Here is a 20,600-nt window from a genome sequence, read left to right as displayed (position 1 = left end):
GGTGCACTGGCGGGCTGCGCTGCCCCGGGATTCGCAGCTGGGGGGCGGCACAGTTTTGGGGGGTTCACTGGAGGGAAGCGGGCTGCCTATGGGGCGCCAGTTTGGGGGTGGCCCAGTTTAGGGTTAGGATTGGGTTGGGATCCCAGAGTGCGGGTGGCCCAGAGCGGGGTTTCCCGCCTGGGGGGAACGCCCTGCCCGGGGCTCCCGCGGTGCGGGCAGGGCGGGAGGGGGCTGACTGGCCCTTTAAGCCCCGTTGCTATGTACAGCGCGCTGCCCGGTTACGGGCTGCCCGGCCAGGCTCTTCCCGCGGCCGCCGCCCCCCGCCGCGGCCATGGCCCCCAAGAAGAAGGGCGGTGGCAAGAAGGAAGAGGAGGCCAAGGAGGCCCGGCCGGACGGGAAGGCGGAGCAGCCCCTGGCCCCGCACAGCCGCGAGTTCTACCTGCTCCAGATCCGGGACCTGGAGGAGCGCCTGGCCCGGTGAGGGGAGGGGCTCCCACGTGGGGCCCCCAACGCCGGGGTGGCTGCGCCCCTGGAGGGACGAGCCTCGGGACCCCCCGACTCTGCCCCCCTGGGCCGCGCTGCCCAGCTCGCCGAGCAGCTCCTGAGGGCCCCCTTCGGCGCAGCGGTTCCTCCTTCCTAAGCCATGGGGAGACCGGGCCAGCCCAGCCCAGCTGAGCTGGTGTTAAACTGCTTCCTAAGCCCCTCCCCAGAGGTGGCTGCATTTTGGTGTGGGGTGAAGGGTACCTGTATACAGAGCTGCCCATGTCCCTCCCCAGAGGTGGCTGCATTTTGGTGTGGGGTGAAGGGTACCTGTATACAGAGCTGCCCATGTCCCTCCCCAGAGGTGGCTGCATTTTGGCGTGGGGTGGAACAACTCTTGTAAATACAGATTGGGAAGTGCTCTGGGGTCCAGCTGTTCCAGACAGGTAGGCATTGCTCTGATCTCTGCCCAGATTCATGGTAGCCCTTACCACTGATGCTGCAGGCGCCATTCCTAGTATGGGGGAGATATTGGTATAGGGCAAAAAAGAGGTACCAAGCCCAGGGTCAAAGGTGCAGCTTCTCTTTCCTTTGTTCCCAGGTGCTTTGCACTGAGCCCATGGGCCAAATTCAGTCCCGGTAGGAGCAGATGCAGCTCCCATAGATATCAAGGGCCTTTATTTAGTTGCTTCAGTGATCAGTGTGGCCTCTTGGGTTGGAATAACATGGTAGGGCTGGGCAGGGCCATCCTGTCCACTTCCCATGTGGTGTCCCCCCTCTGTCTCTTTCCCATCCTGCAATCGGGTTGAGAGACTGCGCCAGGACTCACCATACAGTAGGGTCTCAAGATTCACAAACTTAACGTTTGTGAATTCAATTATTCGTGAGCGGCCGACTGGCTACTTCCCCCAGGGCCCAGCCAGGAGCACCCGCAGCTGGGCTCCAGGTGGGAGCCAAGTTCGTGAAATTCAGCATTCACGAGGGTTCTCGGCATGGAACGCTGGCGAATGTTGAGACTCTGCTGTACTCCTTTCAGTCCAGATCTGTGCTCCTGTGCATGCCCTGGGCCTGGGCCAAAGCAATGGGAAGGACTGGACCACCCTACAAATAGGTGGGAGTTGGGGGAGGCAGTCACCCCACCCCAGAGTTTGCTGTGTCACTGCCTGTTGGGTGCTGCTTCCCCCCGGCAGCTACCAGCGAAAATGGGACGAGATGCATGTGAACGAGACCCTCTTCAGGGCGGAGTACGAGCAGATGGCCAATGACAACAAGGAGATTGTGGCCTTTCTCAAGAAGACCCTGAACCAGCGGGTGGACGAGATCACCGAGCTCGAGAACCAGCTGCTCAGCCTGCAGCAGGCCAAAGAAGCTGAGAAGGACGCCTTCGAGGCCCAGCTGGCCCAGGTTCGACATGAGTTTCAGGAGACCAAGGACCAGCTCACTTCGGAGAACATGCTGCTAAGTAACGTGTCCTGGCCCAGCTCCGTCTCTTCCCCTTCCCTCTTGTACCATGGTTCTTTTGGGACAGGGGGTTACTGGCGCTGTATTGTGGGAACAGGCTGGAATTCTGGGGCGGGGGGTAAATAATTCAAACTTGGGGTGCAGCCATGGCCTGCTGAGAGAACAGCCCATAGAAACATCCCGGCTGGAACAGGTGGGAATAGGAACACGCCCCCCACGCCTAGCCCCTTTTTCCGATGAAGACAATTATTTTGCTTTTCATTTTTGCTGGCGTTTTCAGCAGGACGCCTCAGCTTTCCGCAGACACAAGGAGTTTGAAAAACAAGACTTGGTTTTGTCCCAAAGCTGCTGAAAACAAAAAAAGGTTGGGTGTGTGACAGGCGATTGGAGGTTTTGCATTTCGGATGAAAAATCTTCAGTGTTCAGGAGGAGCGGCTGCTTTCTGCGAGCACGTCCATTGAGTCACATACCCAATTTGCTGTCACTTCTGAGCTTCACTGGACAATACTGGCCCAGCCCTAATTCCGTCTGGGGTGGGGATGGAGGCAGGACACATGCAGGTGGGGAGCTGGAGCTGGATGGTGTTTACGCACTGGAGCCTGCCTCTTCTTCACCACAGTGTGGGTTGTGGATGGCTCCTTTCCCATGCTGGAGATTGCTGTTTATTGCTGGGCCCCATGGCAGAACAGCCTGGGCAGCCTCAGGCCAAGCTTTCCCTGTAGGCTGCCCTGCTATTATTGGTATTACAGCAGCGCCACGTACAAATGTACTGGAGAGACAAGTCCCGGCTTCACAGGGATTATGGCTGAAAAAACGGTGTGGGGGTGAGAAAAGCAGCTGGGGAGAATCTCAACAGGGGAGTCTGCTGGCTTGTTGAAGACTTTGCTATCCCCAACCACTGTGGCTCAGTGTGAAAGCCCCCGGCTGTCCTGCTGGGCCCTCAGTGATCTCTGTTGGCAGGTGGGAAGCTGGCTGCGCTGGAGGAGTTCCGGATCCAAAAGGATGATCTCATGGGCAGATTTGCAGCCCTGGAGGAGCAGCTGAAGAACCAAGCAGAAGATCACAAGGAGTATATCTATAACCTGGAGAGGAAAGCTGTGCTGGACAAAGACAGGTCAGCACCCGGGACTGACTGTATAATTCCAGACCTGAGTCTCAAGGGGGAGCGTTTGTCTGATGTGTGGGATATGGGAGCCTGGCTTTGCCATTGACTTGCTGGGTGAACCCCTAACGTGGGCAGGATATTCCAGGGAGGAGCGAGCCTGGAGGACTGGGCAGTGTTGTGAGACTGGAATGATGGTACTCCAGGAGGGAAGGCTGCTGGGATTCCGGGGCACTCTGCCTTGGCTGAGTGGGATGCCAGGAGACCTGCCTTCTGCAACTGAGTGGTGGATGGGCCTCATGCAGGAAGAGTTTCCACCTAGGGAGGTGCTGGAAGAGCTTCCCTGACAGGCAGGCAGGAAAGCTCCTTTAGTGGGCAGGGTGTGTGTGAGTGGGATGGTGTGAACCGCACCCCCATGGGTGGGCTACCAGGGCACTCCTTCCTTCGGGCTGGAGCTAATCCTTTGGACTGGGTCTGCTTTGCTGGGGCTGAGATGCTAGCAGCTGCTGTGGGGCCTGCCCCAGGAGTGATGTCTGTCTCTGGGTGGGCCACGCATCCCTGCCCCTGCAGGCTGAAGAAGGAGATGATGCAGCGTGTTAACATGGTGGCCACCGAGTTCCGCAAGGTCTCCAACAGCCAGATGTCCGAGACCACCAAGCGCGCCATCCGCGAGAACGTCGCCATCAACCTCCAGCTGGCCAAGATGTCTGACCGCAGCTATGACCTCATCCAGGAGAACGACAAGCTGAAGGAGGCCCAGGCTGAGATGCAGAAGCAGCTGGAGATGCTGGAGCACAATGAGAAGCAGATGGCCAAGAACAGCCTTAGCAACCAGAAGGTAAGAGCTCAACCAACGCACAGAGGGAAGACAGGGTGATAAAGCCAGGTTCTGGTCCTGTCATTGCTCCAGGTTTTCTGTGCAAAGGGACCACATGGTAGGTGTCAGGGGGCCTGGTCTCCCCATTCCCTCGTGGTGCTATTTCCCTAGAGCTTGCTCAGCCCCCAGCATGAGTGCAAGTGGCTCATTGCTTTGTTGAATCATTACCTGGGCAGCAGGGACCTGACAGTGAACTCAGACAACTTGCAGCTTGTATGTGGGCTGCAAACAAGGCAATTGGGAGCCTGGGCCAAGATTGGTGCCTGAGATGTTTCTCTCATCTCCTGATCCCGAACTGTGTCGCGGCTGCTCGTTTTCAGATGATTTGGATGCTCACCAGTAAATGCAAAGAGCAGCAGGTGCTGGTGGATGAGCACAGGCAGCAGAAGGAGGCCATACACCAGCTGAAGGTGGCTCATGAGATGCTGCAGAAGGAGAACCAGGTGCTACGGTACGTGAAGCAGAGAGGAGGCCACAGCAAGCCACGGGGAGCCCGGGGCAGATCTTATTGCAGCGCTACAGCTTGGCCTTGTTGCAAGGCCATGTAGAGGCAAAGCAGAGGCTTTGCACTGGGATCCCATTACATTGCCAGGCTGTGTGTGGCGAGGTCAGGTGGGATGGGAGACCTCCAAGGAAAAGCCAGGTATTACGAGAACTGTGTGTCAGAAAATGGTGCCTGTAAGCTCCCAGTGGGGCTAGCCACGCTGCAAGGTTAGCTCTTCCACGAGACAGAAGACGCAGAGCCAGGTGCCAGTGGGCCAGGGACTGGACGTTCAGTTCCATGGGAAACGCCGACATCTTGAAAACCCCTTTTGCTCCAAATAAAAAATTAGAAAATTTGTAACAAAAATTCCACTTAGTGTTAAAACCTTCCCATTTAATATCAGGTGTCAAACGCAGGGTGGAACGTGCTAGATACTTAATGCTTTCCCAGGGCTACGTGACGTTAATCAGAACAAGGAGGCCAAACAGAAACGTTTTGCCTTTTCAGAATGCAACAGGGAAGCCACTGTGATAAATTTTGACTTTTTGCCATTGAAATGGATGCATCTCGACAAAATGCTTTTCCGGGTGGAGAACTGCACTGAGGGAAATGTTTTAAGTCTAGTCCTGATTCCTTGTGCCCAGTGTTTCCCAGACTTAAAGCATTTGCCTACCCCTTTTGGGACTCCGGCCTTACCAGCGAACCCCATCTCCCAGTGTCGTCCCAGGGCTTATCTGCTGGTTTTTAGTCATTTATTTTCTGTCACATACCTCTTGAAACCCTTTGGGAAACACGGCTTTTGCCTGTTGCCCTCAGAGTGGGAACTGGGAAGAGTGGTGATGTTATCTGATGTGTCCTGGCTCAGCACTCTCTGCAATGGGAACTCAAGGGGGGATTTTTCTTCACTTTCTGACCCCACTGCCGTGCAGTGCTGCAGTGAGGTGTTAAACAGCTGCCATTTTGCACCCAAGAGGTGGCTGCATTTAAGTGCTGAGGGAAGTGGTCCCTGTATATCCATTCACCTGCTTCACAGGGGCCTGGTGATGTTTAACTAAGCAATGTCTGAAAAGCACGTGGAGCCCTTGCAGTGGTAGGGAGTAGGAAAGAATATTATCAGGATTATGCTAGTGCTTACCCTGAGTGTGTCTGTCACCTCAGCCCTGTGACACACTCAGCAAGGCTCTGTCGTGTCTCCCCGCCCTCCAGCAGAGCTGCTGTGCCTCGTGCTGTCAGAGGTCCCCAAAAGGCCCCAGCCACAGCCATGAGAACCCTCTGTCAGTGCCTGGCCTCTGAGTCCATCCTGTCCAGCAAGGGCCACTCTGGTCACCCAGCTGGGTTTCAGGGCCTGCTGTCTGTAAGGGTCATTGTGGAACCCCACAGGGAGTGGCAGCCAGCATGGGGACGGGTGGCCTGGTGTTCCCGAGCGCTTCACTGGGGCAGAAACTCTTGGAAAGTAAGTTCTCTCTGAGACCCTGGTGCCACTGATGTGCAGGGAGGCTGCCCGGGGCCTGGCTTAGTCAGATGGACGGATGGATAGACACACAGATCTCAGAAACCAGATTTACCACCCCCCGGCCAATCCACACACATAGCTCCCTGACTAAGACAGACTGACTGTCAGATGCAGACCTGCTTGTCTCCCTGGTGTCCGGGCTTGAACAGACAGACACATCTGCCTGCAATGGACAGACAGGCAGCTATAAGCAGAGGAACTTGATTTGGACAGACACACAGACTTCCCTGGGGCCCCGATTTGGACAGACATGTAACAGGCAGGCAGACAGACCTCCCTGATTCAGCCAAGGGCATGCAAATGGGCACATGGCTCTCTGGGGCCAGGTGGAGGGGAGGAGCAATTCCCTGCACTCCAGGCATCCCCAGGGGAAGTGGCTGTGGGCTAAGATGGCTATCTCTGGCTCTCTGTCTCGCTATTCACCCCGGCCGTTCTTGTCTGCCTCTGTCCCTGCAGACAGGAGCTGAAGGAGCTGAAGGAGGAGCTGAGAAGGAAGAAGGATGAAGAGCCGAGTCAGGCCAAGCACCTGGAGGAAGAGCAAAAGCTCAGGAGGAAGGCAGAGAGGAGCCTGAACCAGGCTGCCCAAGCCCTGATGGACCTGCTGCAGGTGAGACTCAAACAGTCCTGGCCATTGGGGTGGATGCGCTGGGGTGGATGCTTGCCACTGAGTGGGCCAGAGCCCAGCATGGTCCTGGGAGGGTTTCCATAGTTTTCTCCCCAAAGCTAGAACAGAACAGATGGACCAGTGGGCATCAGCCACCACTGGGTCACTGAGGTCAAGTAAGGAAGCCCTGAGACCTAGAAGGGGAGCAGAACTGTCTGCAGCAGCCTGGGAATCAGCACTCCTGGGTCCTTTTCCCAGCTCGGCGCCTTAGTTTCCCCATGTGTGAAATGGAGATAATGATACTGCCCTGCCCTGCAGCTGGCTGTGAGCCTTGCTCTGCTAGTGTTTAAGGCTCTTCCAGCTCTTTCCAGTAGAGGCTGTAGAGAAGGAAGTGGTTCCATTAAGAAGTGGGCAACGCGGGCACAGATTGGGGTAGCCAACTGTTGGGAAGCTCATGAACTTGCCCAAAATCCTGCTAAGGAGAGTTGGAGGCTCCTGAGCCTGGTCTGTCTTGGCTTCTTATATGGCCCCCGTTAGCAGAAGCTGGGCAGTGTTCCCCCCCCCAGCTCCAGAGAGGAAGAGCAGTGCTCCTTCCCCCAGTGTAGAGATGGGGCCCTGGAAGATTAAGTGACTTGCCAAAGCTGACACAGGAAGTCAGTGGTGGAGCTGGGAATTGACACCAGGCCTCCGGAGTCCTAGGCTGGGCCCTAGCTCTTGCCTCTGTGCTTGGCTCCATCCCTACATGAGAGGCACCTGCAGAGTGTGGAGCGAGTGGGGTCTCACTTTGCACTGCTGTGTTGACGTGGGAGGCCCTTCCACTGACTGGAATTGATTTTGCATCAGAGGATGAGGAAGTTGTACAATTAGGGAGGTCTTGAATGGGGCTGGGGTTTGCACCCATCCCCATTCGCCAAAGCAGCTGTGATCGTCTGAGAGAGCGCAATGGCCTCGCGTGGGCAGGTGTCCTGCCCCGACTCTGCCATGCAAGTCACTACACCTAGACCAGAGCCACCAGCATCCTGCTCTGTACAAACACCCACCCTGGCCCTGGGCGCTGACTCTCGTGGGGCAGCTGTTTCCCGCTCCTCCCTTTGCACCAAACCAGAACGTGTCAGGGCTGCTTTGGCAGGAGTCACTGTAATTTCCTTTCTCCCCTCTGGGGGCCTGGTGTGCGGAGGGCAGTTGGTGGAGGACAGCCCTGGGGCAGGATGGTCCATGCTGCCAGCTGCTATGCCACATGTCCTAACCCTGCACATACGTGGTATTTATTGCATGAGGACTAGAAATCCCATTACACCAATTGGTAGGTCTCTCACTGAGTGCTTAGCTGCACCCAAGGGAGGATCTCACAGCAGGGGGGAGATGGAGTTGGCGGGGAAGCCAAGAGATGCCAGGCAGCGGTTCCAGGGAACCCCATTAAAGTCTGGCTTCATCCTTTAACTCCCACTGGCTCCAACTCCCGCTCACTGTCCCAGCCCAGTTCTGAGTGGTGCTGGGGCCTGCTTCTGTGTTGGGGCCCCCCCTCGCTGATGGGAGCTGCTGGGTTCTGGGTGCCCCCAGCATGCAGGAGCTGGGCCCATGGGAGTGGAGACTGTGTGTGGGGCTCCCCCTGCCTATGGTAGGAATTGTGGGGGCCTTGTGCTCTGACGTCACGGAGGAGGGAGCAAACACTGCGTTGTTTCCCCTCACTGCCCTGCAGGAGAGGCCGTCGGACGAGGAGGATGGTGCCTTCGACGTGATGTTCCAGTTGCGCCAGCAGGAGATGCTGCGGAACCTGCTGGGCCTGCTGAGGCGGGCGACCAAGGCTGGGCCCACGTCTCAGGCTGGGCCACCGAAAATGGCCAGCAGGGAGCATGGCCCTGGGACCACAGCAGAGGGGTCAGTAGGAAATAGGCCGACTCTCAGCCAGGCCCTATCCTGACAGCTCCTTGCACCCAGGAGAGGCAGGTCCCAGCTGGAGGCTAGACCTGACCCGACCGCCACTGGCAAGGAGGAGACAAAGGGGGATGTGCCTTTTTTGCATTATTCGATTGTCTCCATAGCCCCGTGTGACCTGGAGCTCTATCACCACCTTCCAGCTCTGTGTCTAATCGCCTGCCTCCCTGCTCCTCTGCCGTCATGACTCCCACCTCCGAGAGCCCTCCGGGACAGGCAGGGCAAATGGGACCTTCCCAGGCCACTGTTAGCTCATTCCCCGCCCTCCCAGCAATCTGACAGCCGCACGTTCCCCCCTGCGCTAGCTCCAGCGCTCCTTGCTGAGCCCTGGAGCGTGCGCTTCTCGCCGGTCTCTGATTGGCTGCTTGCTCCCCACCCCCAAATCCGGCTGACCCTCTCCTGCTCCGTGCTGTGCAGTTGCCTCCAGTGCCTGAGCTGGGGAGCTCAGCTAGGGCAGCCTGGGCAGGTGGGAAGTACAGTGTCTCCTGGGGCTGCCACACTCCCTGTGGGAGCAGCATGTCAGTTCCTGGGCTGTGTCTCACCCGCCCCCAGCGTCCCCTTGTCTGACCCATTCCCGTTCCCTTCAGCGCCAGCCAGCTGCCCCCCAGCTCCGTCCCAAAAGGCCTCTTGCGTCACCCCGCACCACCCGCTAGCACAGCGGTGGCCTGGGGCGCGGCTCTTCCACAGCATGAGCAAGCTGGGCCCGCTGTCCAAGACCACTCGCCTCGGCAGCCTCCGCTCCTACACCAGCGCTTGGGAGGTGAGGGGGTGCTCGGGCCAGGAGGGAACAGGCAGCCTGGGAGGTTAGAGAGGGAGTTGCCTGGGGCTGAGGAGGGAGGTGAGCACCAAGTCCCTGTGCCTAACGGTTCTGTCCATGGCCCCGCCTGGGCAGGGGAAGCTCAGCCAAGCGCCAGAGGCGTTGCCCCACGCCCAGAGGGGTGGAGCGGCTGCTGTGACAGTTCTGACTCGCTGCCCATTTCCCAACAGCCCCTGGTGACGTCCTGGTCGGAGGAGAAAGAGGGGAAGCAGCAGCCGCTGCTGCCCCTGCCGGAGATCGTGGCCAGACGCTCCTTGCAGGGCCTGCTGACCAAACTGGGAGAGGCTGCGGCGGGCGGGGAGGAGCACCAGGCTCTGCCAGCTGACGCTCCCGTCTCTGCCCCCAGGACACCTGTGTGAAGGGCAGGGACTGGCAACGCGCGCACAGGATGGCGCCTGGGTGTCTTTTAGTCTAGGCCAAACGGCCCTATAAAGCCTATGGACTTACTGAGACGTCTGGCTGGAAACCAAGGCCAAGCTGAGACCCGGCAAGATCACCGAGTCCTAGGCCTGTTCTGCAGGGAGACGGGGCCAGTGCTTGGGCCAAGGTGGGCAAGGAGGCAGGCGCCCCGAAGCTCAACTGGCCTCCAGCTCCAGCCAGGTGCAGGCGCTGGGCTATAGCACTCCCCATGCCCGCGTGGAGCCCGGCTCTCTGCAGGGCTGCCTTTACCAGTGCTTATGGGCTTGGGAGAAGCCTGCGGGGGTGGCAATCTCTCCCTCCCCCCTTTCATTGCCAGGAGCTGCCCTTGGCTCGTGGGGCCAGTGCTCTCTGCTAAGCTCCCCCAGGCCGCCCCAGCAGCAGCAGGTGAACCCAGAGGCCCATGGAGGAGTCCAGGCCCACTGCTTTCCATTGGCACCAGGTTCATAAAGTCCCCCCACCACCTCACAGGGTCCCGTCTCCCTGGTTGCCCAGGGGCGTGTGGTCCTGCCCCACGTGCAGAGCCAGGGCGGCCTTGCCACTGCTCCTCTGCAGGATGTGTTGCAGCAGCAGGTCAGCTGCCTGCTCCAGGATGTGCTGCAGGACCTCACGCTCGGCACTGCTGAACCGGCCCAGTACGTAGCCCTCCACCGTAGCTTCCCCCGCTGGCCGGCCGATGCCAACTCTGAGCCGCACCATGCGCTGCAAGGAGAGATGAGAATTCAGCGTGTGCTGGGGGGCCTCTCCCAGCCGCCGCCGGCCCCTGCTGCTGGCGCCTGCCTTCACCCGAGCTGGGCTCCCAGCACAGTATGACAGTTGCTACAAAGTGCTAAACCCACTTGGCACAGCCTGGAGCCAGAGCAGATACTGGAGGCTCTGACGTGGGGCTCGGGGGGCAGGAGAGCCTCGGGAGCCTGGTTAGCCAGGGAGCAGCCAAATGGAGCGCCTGCGGGGTGAAGTGAATGCTAAGTGCCTTGCTAAAGCCCAGAGCCCTCCAAGGCAGAGATCAGCAGCAGCCGGGGAGCTGGGCTCGCATCCTGCTCTGTTCCTTTGTCTTGCCGGGCTGTGGCCATGGCCAGGTTAAGGCTGTGCTCCAGCTGACATGAGCTTGGAAATCACATGTCCAACAAATGCAGTGCAGTTGGACCGGCCAGGCCATGTGGTTCCACTTTAGCTCCTGCTTCCACGGCTGGGCTCAGGGATGAAAGGACTGGTGAGAAGGGCTGGGCTGGGAGTAGGAGATGAAGGTCTGTCTGCTAAAGAGAGGAAGCTCAGACCCAGAGGGCAGCTAAGGCAATGGGGGTGGCGGGGGCCCTCCTGGGGACGGGGGTGGGTAAAAACTCCCTGGGCTGGGAGCAAAGGTGCTTTGCATATGCTAAACGATAGAGGCCTTCACCCTTTCAAGGCTGACTTACATCTGAGTGCAGGGAGCTGATGCAGGAACGGACCCCATTATGGCCCCTAGAGAAAGCAAGACAGACCAGCCATCAGGAGTGCAGGTCAGAGCCCACCCCTAGGGGAGTGACACTTACATCTCCTCCCCTTTGCTCTGTACATGTAGTAACCAATCCCTGCTCCCAACACTGGGAGCCAAGTAGGGATGCCCTGTTATCTCCCTTTACATAAATCCCAGGCACTGGGCTGGTTTACACCAAGTTGCACTGATTTAAGGAGAGGTGGGACGTTGCCCTGGTTTAATTTACCTGGTGCAAACCCCAGGCAGACACCTGGATTTCATTGAGAGAAAGGATCTGAGGATGGGTTAGCTTAGTCACGCTTAGACTAAAGCACAAGTAACTCAAAGCAGCATCTGAATGTACCCCCTGGGAAAGTGATGTAAAGTTGTGCAGAGGAGGCCACAGGCAGGCTTGCCTCCTTTTGCAGAGATGCTGAGCATCAGCAGCTCCCCCGATTGCCCCTGGAGTGCGGAGCGCTTAAAGCTTCAGAAAATCAGACCTTAGGTAACACACCCAGGGTCAGAGGGGCAGTCAGTGTCAGAGAGGTGCAGCTCATTACTCCCAGTCCCACACTCAGGCTAAGCATCACTTATGTGCAGCACCTTCTGATCTAGGCCAAACCGACTTGGTGATCCCCAGTCAGAGTATCTTGTTAATGAGGGTGCGCAGGCCAGGATACAGCTGTGCAGATACAGTGGGTTCATTGCCCTGCACTCAACTCCCCAGCAGGGGCCTTGGCACACTCCCTTCTCCAGCAGTTGAAAGCACTGTATTTGCTGCATATGTTGCCTGCCTTAGACAGGTCTTAACAGAGCCAGGAATGGAACATGGTAAGGAAAGAGGATACTTCCTAGGGACAAGTCTGTGGGGAACATAACTGATTCAGAAAATCTGCTTTTCAGTCACTGTCACAACAGACACAGGTCTGGTTCGGTTAGCTCTCGAGTGCTGATGAAGCTAGGTTACCCAGGACTCAGGGAGGTTGCCCAATGCCACTCTGGGCTGTCACTGCTGTGTTTTATCCCAGTAGCCTGGGCACTTGTCATTTCCTGCATGTGTATGGCCAGAGCCCACAGTTGGAAATATCATTGGTTTAACTGATTCTTTAACCTGGAAACTGCAGGAGCATGTCAGTTAAAGCTTGAAAAGCGCTACAGAGTGACCCTCGCTTAGAAAGCTTCTGTCGCTGATCAGCTGCCACCTCTGCAGCCCTGGAGGTGGAGATGGGACAACCACAGCCCTGAATGCCCGGCTTAAAATGTACAAAAGTCAGATGCAGCTCACACAAATCTTTCCAAATCGTTTTCCACAGGGGCTTTCCCTTCATACCTTGCGCTGCCTCCCAGTTTTATCGCCATCTTCCCCAGCGGCTTCTCCAGGTCATCGTGGACCAGGTAAATGTTGTCTACCCCGAGGTTGTAAGTCTGAGCTTGAGAAAAAAACAATGCACAAGAAGCGAAGCAAAATTAAATCCACATGTCACCATTCCACTGTGTTGAGGGCCTAACGAAGGACGCTGCTGCGTCAGTGGAGAAAAATTACAGGGGATGTGGAAATGCACAGAAGGGCCAAGAGAACTTCTAACCTCAGGAATTCACTATCAGTGATGCTGGCAAACGAGCTGCACACGCTGTCACTGGAGCTGTCGGATGTCTGCACCACATGATGCAGCTGTTCACTGCTATTGTCTTCCGGTCAGAAGTAATTTACAGTCCACACCACTGAAACACAGTGGGCTGGAAAGTCGTAGGCAACTAGCTTCCAGCAGGCTACACGAGGGGAACGTGTAGCCTATGACAGCAGGAAAAAGCCCGACTCTTCTGACAAATACCCTGGGATTTCTGGTGTCCATGCAATGCCCTCAGGACCTTGGTTTTGAATTCTGCCACCTGTTTTTTTTCCTACTGGTGCCAAAAAGGCCACCTATATGGAACTCAGTTAATACTAATGAAATCTGATGAGGTTCAACAAGGAGAAGTGCAGAGTCCTGCACTTGGGACGGAAGAATCCCAAGCGTTGTTACAGTCTGAGGACCAACTGGCTAAGTAGCAGTGCAGCAGAAAAGGACCTGGGGATTACAGTGGATGAGAGGCTGGATACGAGTCAACAGTGTGCACTTGTAGCCAAGCAGGCTAATGGTGTATTGGGGTGTACTGGGGGAAGCACTTCCAGCAGATCTAGAGAAGTTATTATTCCCCTCTATTCAGCACTGGTCAGGCAGCATCTGGAGTATCGTGTCCAGTTCTGGGCCCCCCCCATTATAGAAAGCACGTGGACGCATTGGAGCGGGTTCAGCAGAGGGCAACTAAAATGATTAGGGGGCTGGAGCGCATGGCTTATGAGGAGAAGGTGAGGGATTTGGGTTTATTTAGTTTTCAGAAGAGAACAGTGAAGGGCGATTTGATAGCAGCCTTCAGCTTCCTAAAGTGGGGCTTTAAAGGGGATGGACAGAGGCTGTTCTCAGTGGTGACAGACGGCAGAACAAGGAGAAATGGTCTGAAGTTACAGAGCGGGAGGTGTAGGTTGGATATTAGGCGAAACTATCTCACTAGAAGGCTACATCTACACTAGCCCCAAACTTCGAAATGGCCACACAAATGGCCATTTCAAAGTTTACTAATGAAGCGCTGAAATGCATATTCAGCGCTTCATTAGCATGCGGGCGGCCGCGGCACTTCGAAATTGACGCACCTTGCTGCCGTGCGGCTCGTCCCAACAGGGCTCCTTTTTGAAAGGACCCTGCCTACTTTGAAGTCCCCTTATTCCCATGAGCAGATGGGAATAAGGGGACTTTGAAGTAGGCGGGATCCTTTCGAAAAGGAGCCCCGTCGGGACGAGCCATGCGGTGGCGAGGCGCATCAATTTCGAAGTGCTGCTGCCGCCCGCATGCTAATGAACTGCTGAATATGCATTTCACCGCTTCATTAGTAAACTTCGAAATGACCATTTGCGTGGCCATTTTGAAGTTTGGGGCTAGTGCAGACACAGCTGAAGAGTGCTGAAGCACTGCAATGCGTTACCTAGAGAGGTGGTGGAATCTCCATCCCTAGAGGTTTTTAAGTCCCGACTTGACAAAGCCCTGGCTGGGATGATTTAGGTGGGGTTGATCCTGCTTTAGGCAGGGGGCTGGACTTGATGACCTCCTAAGGTCCCTTCCAGCCCTAGGATTCTATGAATGTTCTGCACCTCCCATGGGTGCAGCATTTCCCGTAAGCTGAGCACGTGGGCAGACACCCAGCTGATTAGCGATGTGTACAGCAATGTGTGTTTCTATCGGTGGTGTACATCTGCATATGCCTTGGGGCACATAACAACATTTGTTCTGCACACAGATGAAAAAAATGAGAAGGAACCTTGCAGGGGCTGTGAAAAATAAATAATGGGATTAGGCACAATGAGGTGGACACGCACTGCCCTCTACTGGACAGAACTGAATATGCTCAACCATGCGTCACAAGCCCTGAACTGGAAACGGATCATCCCCTTTAGCCTGAACTTTTGGATCAGGAGGACCTGAGCCCTAGTTCTGCTGTGCTGCCTAAATGGCCACAGAACAACTGGAAAGTCCTAAGAGGCCATGTCATTGCTTCCATGGAAAAGAAGAAGGAGACTGACCTGGAGGAATGGGCCCTGCAGTGTCAGGGCAGGTAGTTCAGACTTGCTCTGAGTGGTCCCCTGTGGCTCACAGGGGAAGCACAATAGTCCCTGGAAGGCTACAGTTGCGTGCATCACTTAACTGGCTCTTGGAGATGTTCGGAGCCACTCACCAGCGCTTGCAACACTGAGTCCGTTGACGTTCATGAGCCGCCGAGGTTTCATCAGCACCAGCTCGGCTTCCTTCACATTGGCGACAGTCACGTCGGCGCGGCAGTGTCTGTCTGCTCCCCACTGGCTGCCGACGTTCAGCTTCTGGGCCAGCTCATCGAGCACCGCCATGCCCACGTTATGACGGGTTCCTCGCAGCCCATAATTTCCCAGCCCTACCACCTACAAAGAAGGCCAGTAACAGGTGTTACCGGGACTCTCTCTACATCAGCATCCAACCAGCCAGAGTCACTGGAGCCTGTCCTTGTAGCAGGGCACAAATCTGTCTTCCCTGCAGCCCTGCTCCATTCACTACCAGCGCAGGAAACTTCCCCAGCCAAACCAGCCAGGTGTACCCAGTGTGGTGAGGCAGGATTCAAGTGTGGAGGGGCCTAGTGTGGGGGGATTCAGGTGTGTGTCAGAGGGTTCTGTGTGGGGCACCTGGGTAGGGGCAGGATCTTGGTGCACAGAGGCTTGTTGTCTGGGTTCTGGTAATGGGACCCTGTGGGGGTTGGAGGGTGTAGGTGAAGGTCCCTCCCCCTGCATCTGAGGCATGATGGGTTCAGGAAGTGCATAGGAGGACCTGGGGAGTGTGCAATGTTTCTGACAGCCAGGGGAAAAATTTGGGGCGAGCCTCACACAGCACCGGATACCATGCCGAGGAAGTCCAGTCCTCTCCATCCCAGCTGTGACTAGTAGCTGAGCTTGACACAGGGTAGAAGCTACTCACTGAGCCTTTCCCAGTCTCACCTCTTGGCCCAGAAAGATCTACATCTCTGCCAGCTGCCCTGCGCACTCAGGGCATACTGGGTCCAATTATGACTCATTAGGCTTCCTTTTGCTTCCCCATCAGAAAGTCATTTTTCTGCAGGGAGGCAAAGAAATCTGTGGGGGACATAAAGTCTGTGTATGTGCAGCAGAGAGAGGCCAGGAAGGGCCTTGAAAGTGAAAACAAGCTTCTTATGCTTGAAGAGAAAGTGAGAGAATGGGAAGTCAGCGCAGGGAGTTGAACAAATGACAGATGGAGATAAAGGGAGGGACTAGAAAAATTATCTTTACAGCAGCATTCGTAACGGGCATCACAGCATTTGTCAATGCTGGAAACGAGGATATTACAGAGACTGATGAAAGCCTGGATAGGGGTTTTGTGGGGGTATCCAAGTTCATCTGTATCTTCAAAAACAACAAGAAGTCCTGTGGCACCTTATAGACTAATGGATATTTTGGAGCATAAGCTTTTATGGGCAGAGACCCACTTCATCAGCACGTCTGTGCCCATGAAAGCTTATGCTCCAAAATATCTGTTAAGTCTATAAGATGCCACAGGACTTCTTGTAGTTTTGCGTGTGTGGATAGACAGGAAAGGCTGTATCGTAGGGATGTTATGTGGAAAGTACTGGCATGACTTATACCTGGACATGAGGACTGAGAGGTCATACTCAAAGATGATACCTGTATTGTGGAACTGAGTGACAGGCAGGATGGTTGTGGTGTCCACAGCAATCAATAAAAGAGATGGGGGGAAAAGGGTAAAAACTCTCTTTAATTACATTGAGCTTGAACTAAACATCCACCAGAGGTCAGAGTCACACTGAGATTTTAGTTTGGACAGAAGGTGGGACAAGAATAGAAAAGAAGATTTGGGAGCCCTCAGCACCTAGATGGTTCCTAAACTGGTGTTCACAGAGATTACCCAGAGATGAGAAGGGGGCCAAAAACATCCAGAGAAGGAATATGGGATGAGGAAGATCCTCCAAAGGACACATTGAAGAAGGAGTTACAGATCTTTAGAGAACCAGGAGTGGATGGAAGCCGACCAGCCAACAAAGAAGAGTCCAACATTCTGGCTGACGGGTAGCTTACACGTCAGTGAGAATGTTCTGAGCCATGGATAGTTAGAGATTATTCAAGACTCTGGTGAAATTAGTTTCAGTGGTGTGCAAGAGGCAGCAGCTGTTTGGGATAGACTTGCAGGGGAGGAGCTCTAGGCAATGATTGTAAACAGCACATTCTACAAGTACAGAGAAGAAAGAGACAAGGGGTGGTAGCTGGAGAAGCAAAGGTGGTGCAATTCCATACAATATGACGTTGGATAGTGACACTATCGTATCTGACTACAGGACATTTCCAAAGGCTAACGCAGTTGTGAAGGGGAGATGTCTAGATTACTAAGGTAGTAGAGGAGGTGCAGGGTACTAGGCCTGAGTCTTTTTTGTTCATTATTAGTTTATGAGAACATCAGTTGTGAAGCTACCATCCATGAAGCCCTTTGTGGTGCCCCTCCCCCACTCCCATGCAGTCAGAGCCCGCTGGCTCCAGCCCCACACAGGCCGATCCATTTCGGACGCCCCTTGAAATTGGCAACCTGGCTCACCCACCCCCTAGGACCAGTTCTGCCTGCTCCCATCTGGGAATCCTGTGGGGCTGCAGGGTCCCTCTGTAGCCCTGGCCAGGGACCTTGGTTCACAGCTACAGGGCCCAGCTCCTCCCCGTTCTTGGAAAACTGATGCAGGACAGGCAGGCAGCCATGTTGGGGATCCTGTGGCTGCAGCTGCCTGTCCTGCATAAGTTCTCCAAAAATCTGGCAACCCTACTTTTGACCTGTATGTCGGTGCTTAAAGGGGCTCATACCCCATGTTTCATAAGAAGGTCTCAAGGGCCTTGTAATAGCAGGCAACTAGGAAGAAAACTGACCATGGGGAAAATTAACTGATCAAATGTTGAATTCAGGCATGCACTGTCACTCTCCTTTGGATGTTGTGTCTCATCTACTGCCTTTGATATGTGTCAAAAAAGAGGTATGTTCAAGTGGTGGGATTGTTCCTACCAACTGGTCTAACAATAGCACAAAGAGGCTGGAGAATTTATGGCTGGATTATGCTCTTTGATAAGGTCTATTTTGTTCCACTCTAATATAGCCCTGAATGAGGTGTGTGTCTGCACGCACAGTTGCAGTAAGTTTACACGTGGGCCCAGCATCAAGCCCACATCTGAAACAGCCAGCTGCAAATTCTGATCTTGGGATCTGTGCAATGACACTTAAACTCCCCCCGCCCCCCCCTGCCAACAGCACAGACCTCTTGGGTTCTTTGCTACAGTTCGCGGGGGAGGGACAATTCAGTGGTTTGAGCATTGGCCTTGTAAATCTGGGCTTGTGAGCTCAATTCTTGAAGTCACTTAGGGGTCTAGGGCAAATTGATTAAAAAAAATCTGTCAGGGAATGGTGCTTGGCCTTGCTGTGAGTGCACGAGACTGGACCTGATGATTTCTCCAGGTCCCCTCTAGCTCTATAAGGTATGTATATATCTCCATATATTTCAGGTCCCAGTAGACCTTTAAGTCTGCCATGAAGCCTCTCAGGGTTCCATGCCAGTCCCAAGCCTGGATAGAAGAGGAGGGCCGGTCAGACAGACGAGTGACACTGCACTAACTGTGAAACAATACAAATGAAATCTGATGCCAGTACGACTAAATGATAAAACGTGCCGGCTCAGAGGTCGCCCCGACGAACAAGGTCCACGACACCAATCGAGTGGTCAGGGTAGGGTCGCTAAGTTGGCTGCTGAAAGAAGATTACGGCTCTCAACGGAGGGGATGACGAGGCGAGGCAGACCCCGCAGAGAGAGGGCAGAGGACGTAGTGGATTGGTGCAGAGCTGGGCTACACAAACCACGCCGCTCCGCTCCGCTCCGCTCCGGCCAGGGAGGGACAGAAGGAAAGAGTGAGGGAGGCATCGGACGCCGAGGGGCGCCGGTTGAGCCCACGGTTGTTGCTGATGAGGAGTAGCAGACTTTCCCCACGGCATTAAGGGACAGCGCCTGGGGCTGCACGCAGGCAGCGTGTCCAGACGCCAGCAACGCCCACAGCCGGGAACGCAAGGGGCTGCAGGATGGGACCCCGGCGCCAAGCGTTCTGCACGCGGGACATAACCTCGTTACCCTGACTACCCCAGGGGACCTACTGCCTTAACGCCAGCCCGACTCGGAAGTAGCCCCTCCCTCGCATCCAGGAAATAACCCCGAGTGACCCCGGAAGTGTTCCCTTTGCCCGCTCTCGCCTTACTAGGACCCGCTTCCCGGCGGTGCATAGCGTGGCCTCGCGGTGCCTCATGGCGCGGCTCAGTAACCTCCCGAGGCGCTTGGGCAACGACCGCAGCATCCCCCGCTGTTCCCCGCAGGGCGGCCGATGGGCCGCCTCTGGAAGCGCAGGCCACAAGTGTCCCCTGAGCAGGACCCTGGCTGTTCTCATGCGTCACGTCCACTTCAACCAATCGCAAGGGCCATACTCTGCCACGTGATGCTCTCATCGCCGGCGAAGGGCTTCGCACCACGTGGTTTGATGGGCGAGGCCATTTTGATTATGGGGTAGGAAGCGCACAGACCACCTGATCTGCGGACGTTGCCATCTTGTTTGTGGGCGGAAGTGCTTAACCCCTGCGCCCCTATGTGAAGGTCTCTTTGCTCACCTTGATAATATTTTTCTGATTTGTCAACCTTGATTACCGTTTTTGGCTCTCTGTGCCTTAAATGTTGAGTCTGTTCTGCTGTGGCTATGGGCTGAAGAAGTGGGTCTGTCCCACGAAACTCATCACCTAATACATTATTTTGTTAGTCTTTAAAGTGCTCCTCGTCTGCTTTTTTGTTTTCTTCCATCCCTGTTATCAGACTGGAAGAGCTGGTGCTCTGTGTAAGGCACCAAGTGTATTCAGCTGCTTGCTGGCTGCAGAGTTCCCAAGCACAGGATCCAGGCCTGCAAGTTTGCATTTGGCCAGACCAGCCTTCTTTACCTGGCTGTTCCAGGATTTAATCCCCTGTCTCTGGCTTGTAGCTGGTGTGGGTCCGTATTCCCTGTAATTTTTTCCATCCGTGTGTGGGACCTCTGTCACAGATGGCTGGCACCTGACTCTCTCCTGAGCAGCTGCCCTTGTGCTCCGCTTACAGGGCACAGTGGTGTGGATTCTTCATGATACTAACGCTGGACAAGGATGCTTCGGAAGACTCTCCCTCAATTGACATTTGGGCAAGAAAAAAGTTCCATTACTACTATGGGATGAACATCATGTAATGATCCATCTTATGGGTTCCCTTCTCAAATTATATTACACATTTGGATTCTAGATGTAAATGGGAGCTTTATACCTAGGTCCAAATGGCTGTTGAGTTTATAGACATGGTATTGATAGAGCAGAAGTTTGGCATCAGGACTTCTAGGTTCTATTGTTTTGATGTCTTCCTTTTGTGCATCAGTTTCTGTATCAGATGTAAAATTCTTTCCATGGTAATATTTAAACAAAATTGGATTTCTCTAGATATTTTCAGTCAAGTTATCATAACATGTTTCACATGCATTTAAGAAATTAACCCCTAAATCTATTATTGTATGACATTATTCTGCTGCTTCACAGGTAGAATGAGGCATAGAGCAGATTAAATGACTTGCCCAAAGTCACACCAAAAATTTGGGGTAAAACCAATCTTATGCCATAACCACATTTGCTACTTATTTTGAGATCCCTGGATGATAGGTATTAGAGAAACACAAACCAGTATTAAAGGACAAGAATTCTTGAATTCTGATTGCTGTGTTCCTAACTAGCTATCCTAACAATCTCTTTATGACTATTGCTAGTAATAGCTGTTCTGGTGATAG

At 54.7% G+C, this 20,600-nt stretch overlaps 2 protein-coding genes across 4 annotated transcripts; one reads left to right on the top strand and one right to left on the bottom strand.

The window, feature by feature from the left end:
• The first annotated feature begins 273 nt into the window (after window positions 1-273).
• Window positions 274-9,656, top strand: CFAP157 (cilia and flagella associated protein 157). 3 transcript variants are annotated; one of them, XM_075015172.1, is made up of 9 exons: window positions 274-477; window positions 1,671-1,942; window positions 2,902-3,055; window positions 3,614-3,881; window positions 4,241-4,371; window positions 6,374-6,524; window positions 8,221-8,399; window positions 9,054-9,216; window positions 9,444-9,656. In XM_075015172.1, the coding sequence occupies exons 1-9, from the start codon at window positions 332-334 to the stop codon at window positions 9,630-9,632; spliced, it is 1,653 nt and encodes a 550-aa protein (XP_074871273.1). In that variant the 5' UTR covers window positions 274-331; the 3' UTR covers window positions 9,633-9,656. The 3 variants fall into 3 exon arrangements, with proteins under 3 accessions (XP_074871273.1, XP_074871271.1, XP_074871272.1); XM_075015170.1 differs by having other exon boundaries at window positions 9,044-9,216; XM_075015171.1 differs by lacking the exon at window positions 274-477 and having other exon boundaries at window positions 864-1,942; window positions 9,044-9,216.
• Window positions 9,657-10,155: 499 nt separating this feature from the next.
• On the bottom strand, window positions 10,156-19,158 carry PTRH1 (peptidyl-tRNA hydrolase 1 homolog). The gene is made up of 5 exons (XM_075015173.1): window positions 19,014-19,158; window positions 14,915-15,134; window positions 12,477-12,576; window positions 11,106-11,151; window positions 10,156-10,392 (listed from the first exon to the last, which is right to left on the bottom strand). The coding sequence occupies exons 1-5, from the start codon at window positions 19,107-19,109 to the stop codon at window positions 10,156-10,158; spliced, it is 699 nt and encodes a 232-aa protein (XP_074871274.1). The 5' UTR covers window positions 19,110-19,158.
• Window positions 19,159-20,600: the final 1,442 nt, after the last annotated feature.

Source organism: Carettochelys insculpta, chromosome 21, assembly GCF_033958435.1.
Source record: "Carettochelys insculpta isolate YL-2023 chromosome 21, ASM3395843v1, whole genome shotgun sequence".
In the NCBI taxonomy this organism is placed as follows: Eukaryota; Metazoa; Chordata; order Testudines; family Carettochelyidae; genus Carettochelys; species Carettochelys insculpta.
This window is presented reverse-complemented; position numbering and strand designations above follow the sequence as displayed.

Bases quoted from the DNA above. Each gene is read 5' to 3' on its own strand.
- CFAP157 (XM_075015172.1), top strand. From the start codon at position 332: ATGGCCCCCAAGAAGAAGGGCGGTGGCAAGAAGGAAGAGGAGGCCAAG. The intron at 478-1,670 runs GTGAGGGGAGGG...TCCCCCCGGCAG, and splicing joins CTGGAGGAGCGCCTGGCCCG to CTACCAGCGAAAATGGGACG. The intron at 8,400-9,053 runs GTCAGTAGGAAA...AGCGCCAGCCAG, and splicing joins CCTGGGACCACAGCAGAGGG to CTGCCCCCCAGCTCCGTCCC.
- PTRH1 (XM_075015173.1), bottom strand. From the start codon at position 19,109: ATGCTGCGGTCGTTGCCCAAGCGCCTCGGGAGGTTACTGAGCCGCGCC. The intron at 15,135-19,013 runs GTAAGGCGAGAG...CCTTCTTTGTAG, and splicing joins CCGCCGGGAAGCGGGTCCTA to GTGGTAGGGCTGGGAAATTA. The intron at 12,577-14,914 runs GTGAGTGGCTCC...TTTTTTCTCAAG, and splicing joins ACTCAGTGTTGCAAGCGCTG to CTCAGACTTACAACCTCGGG.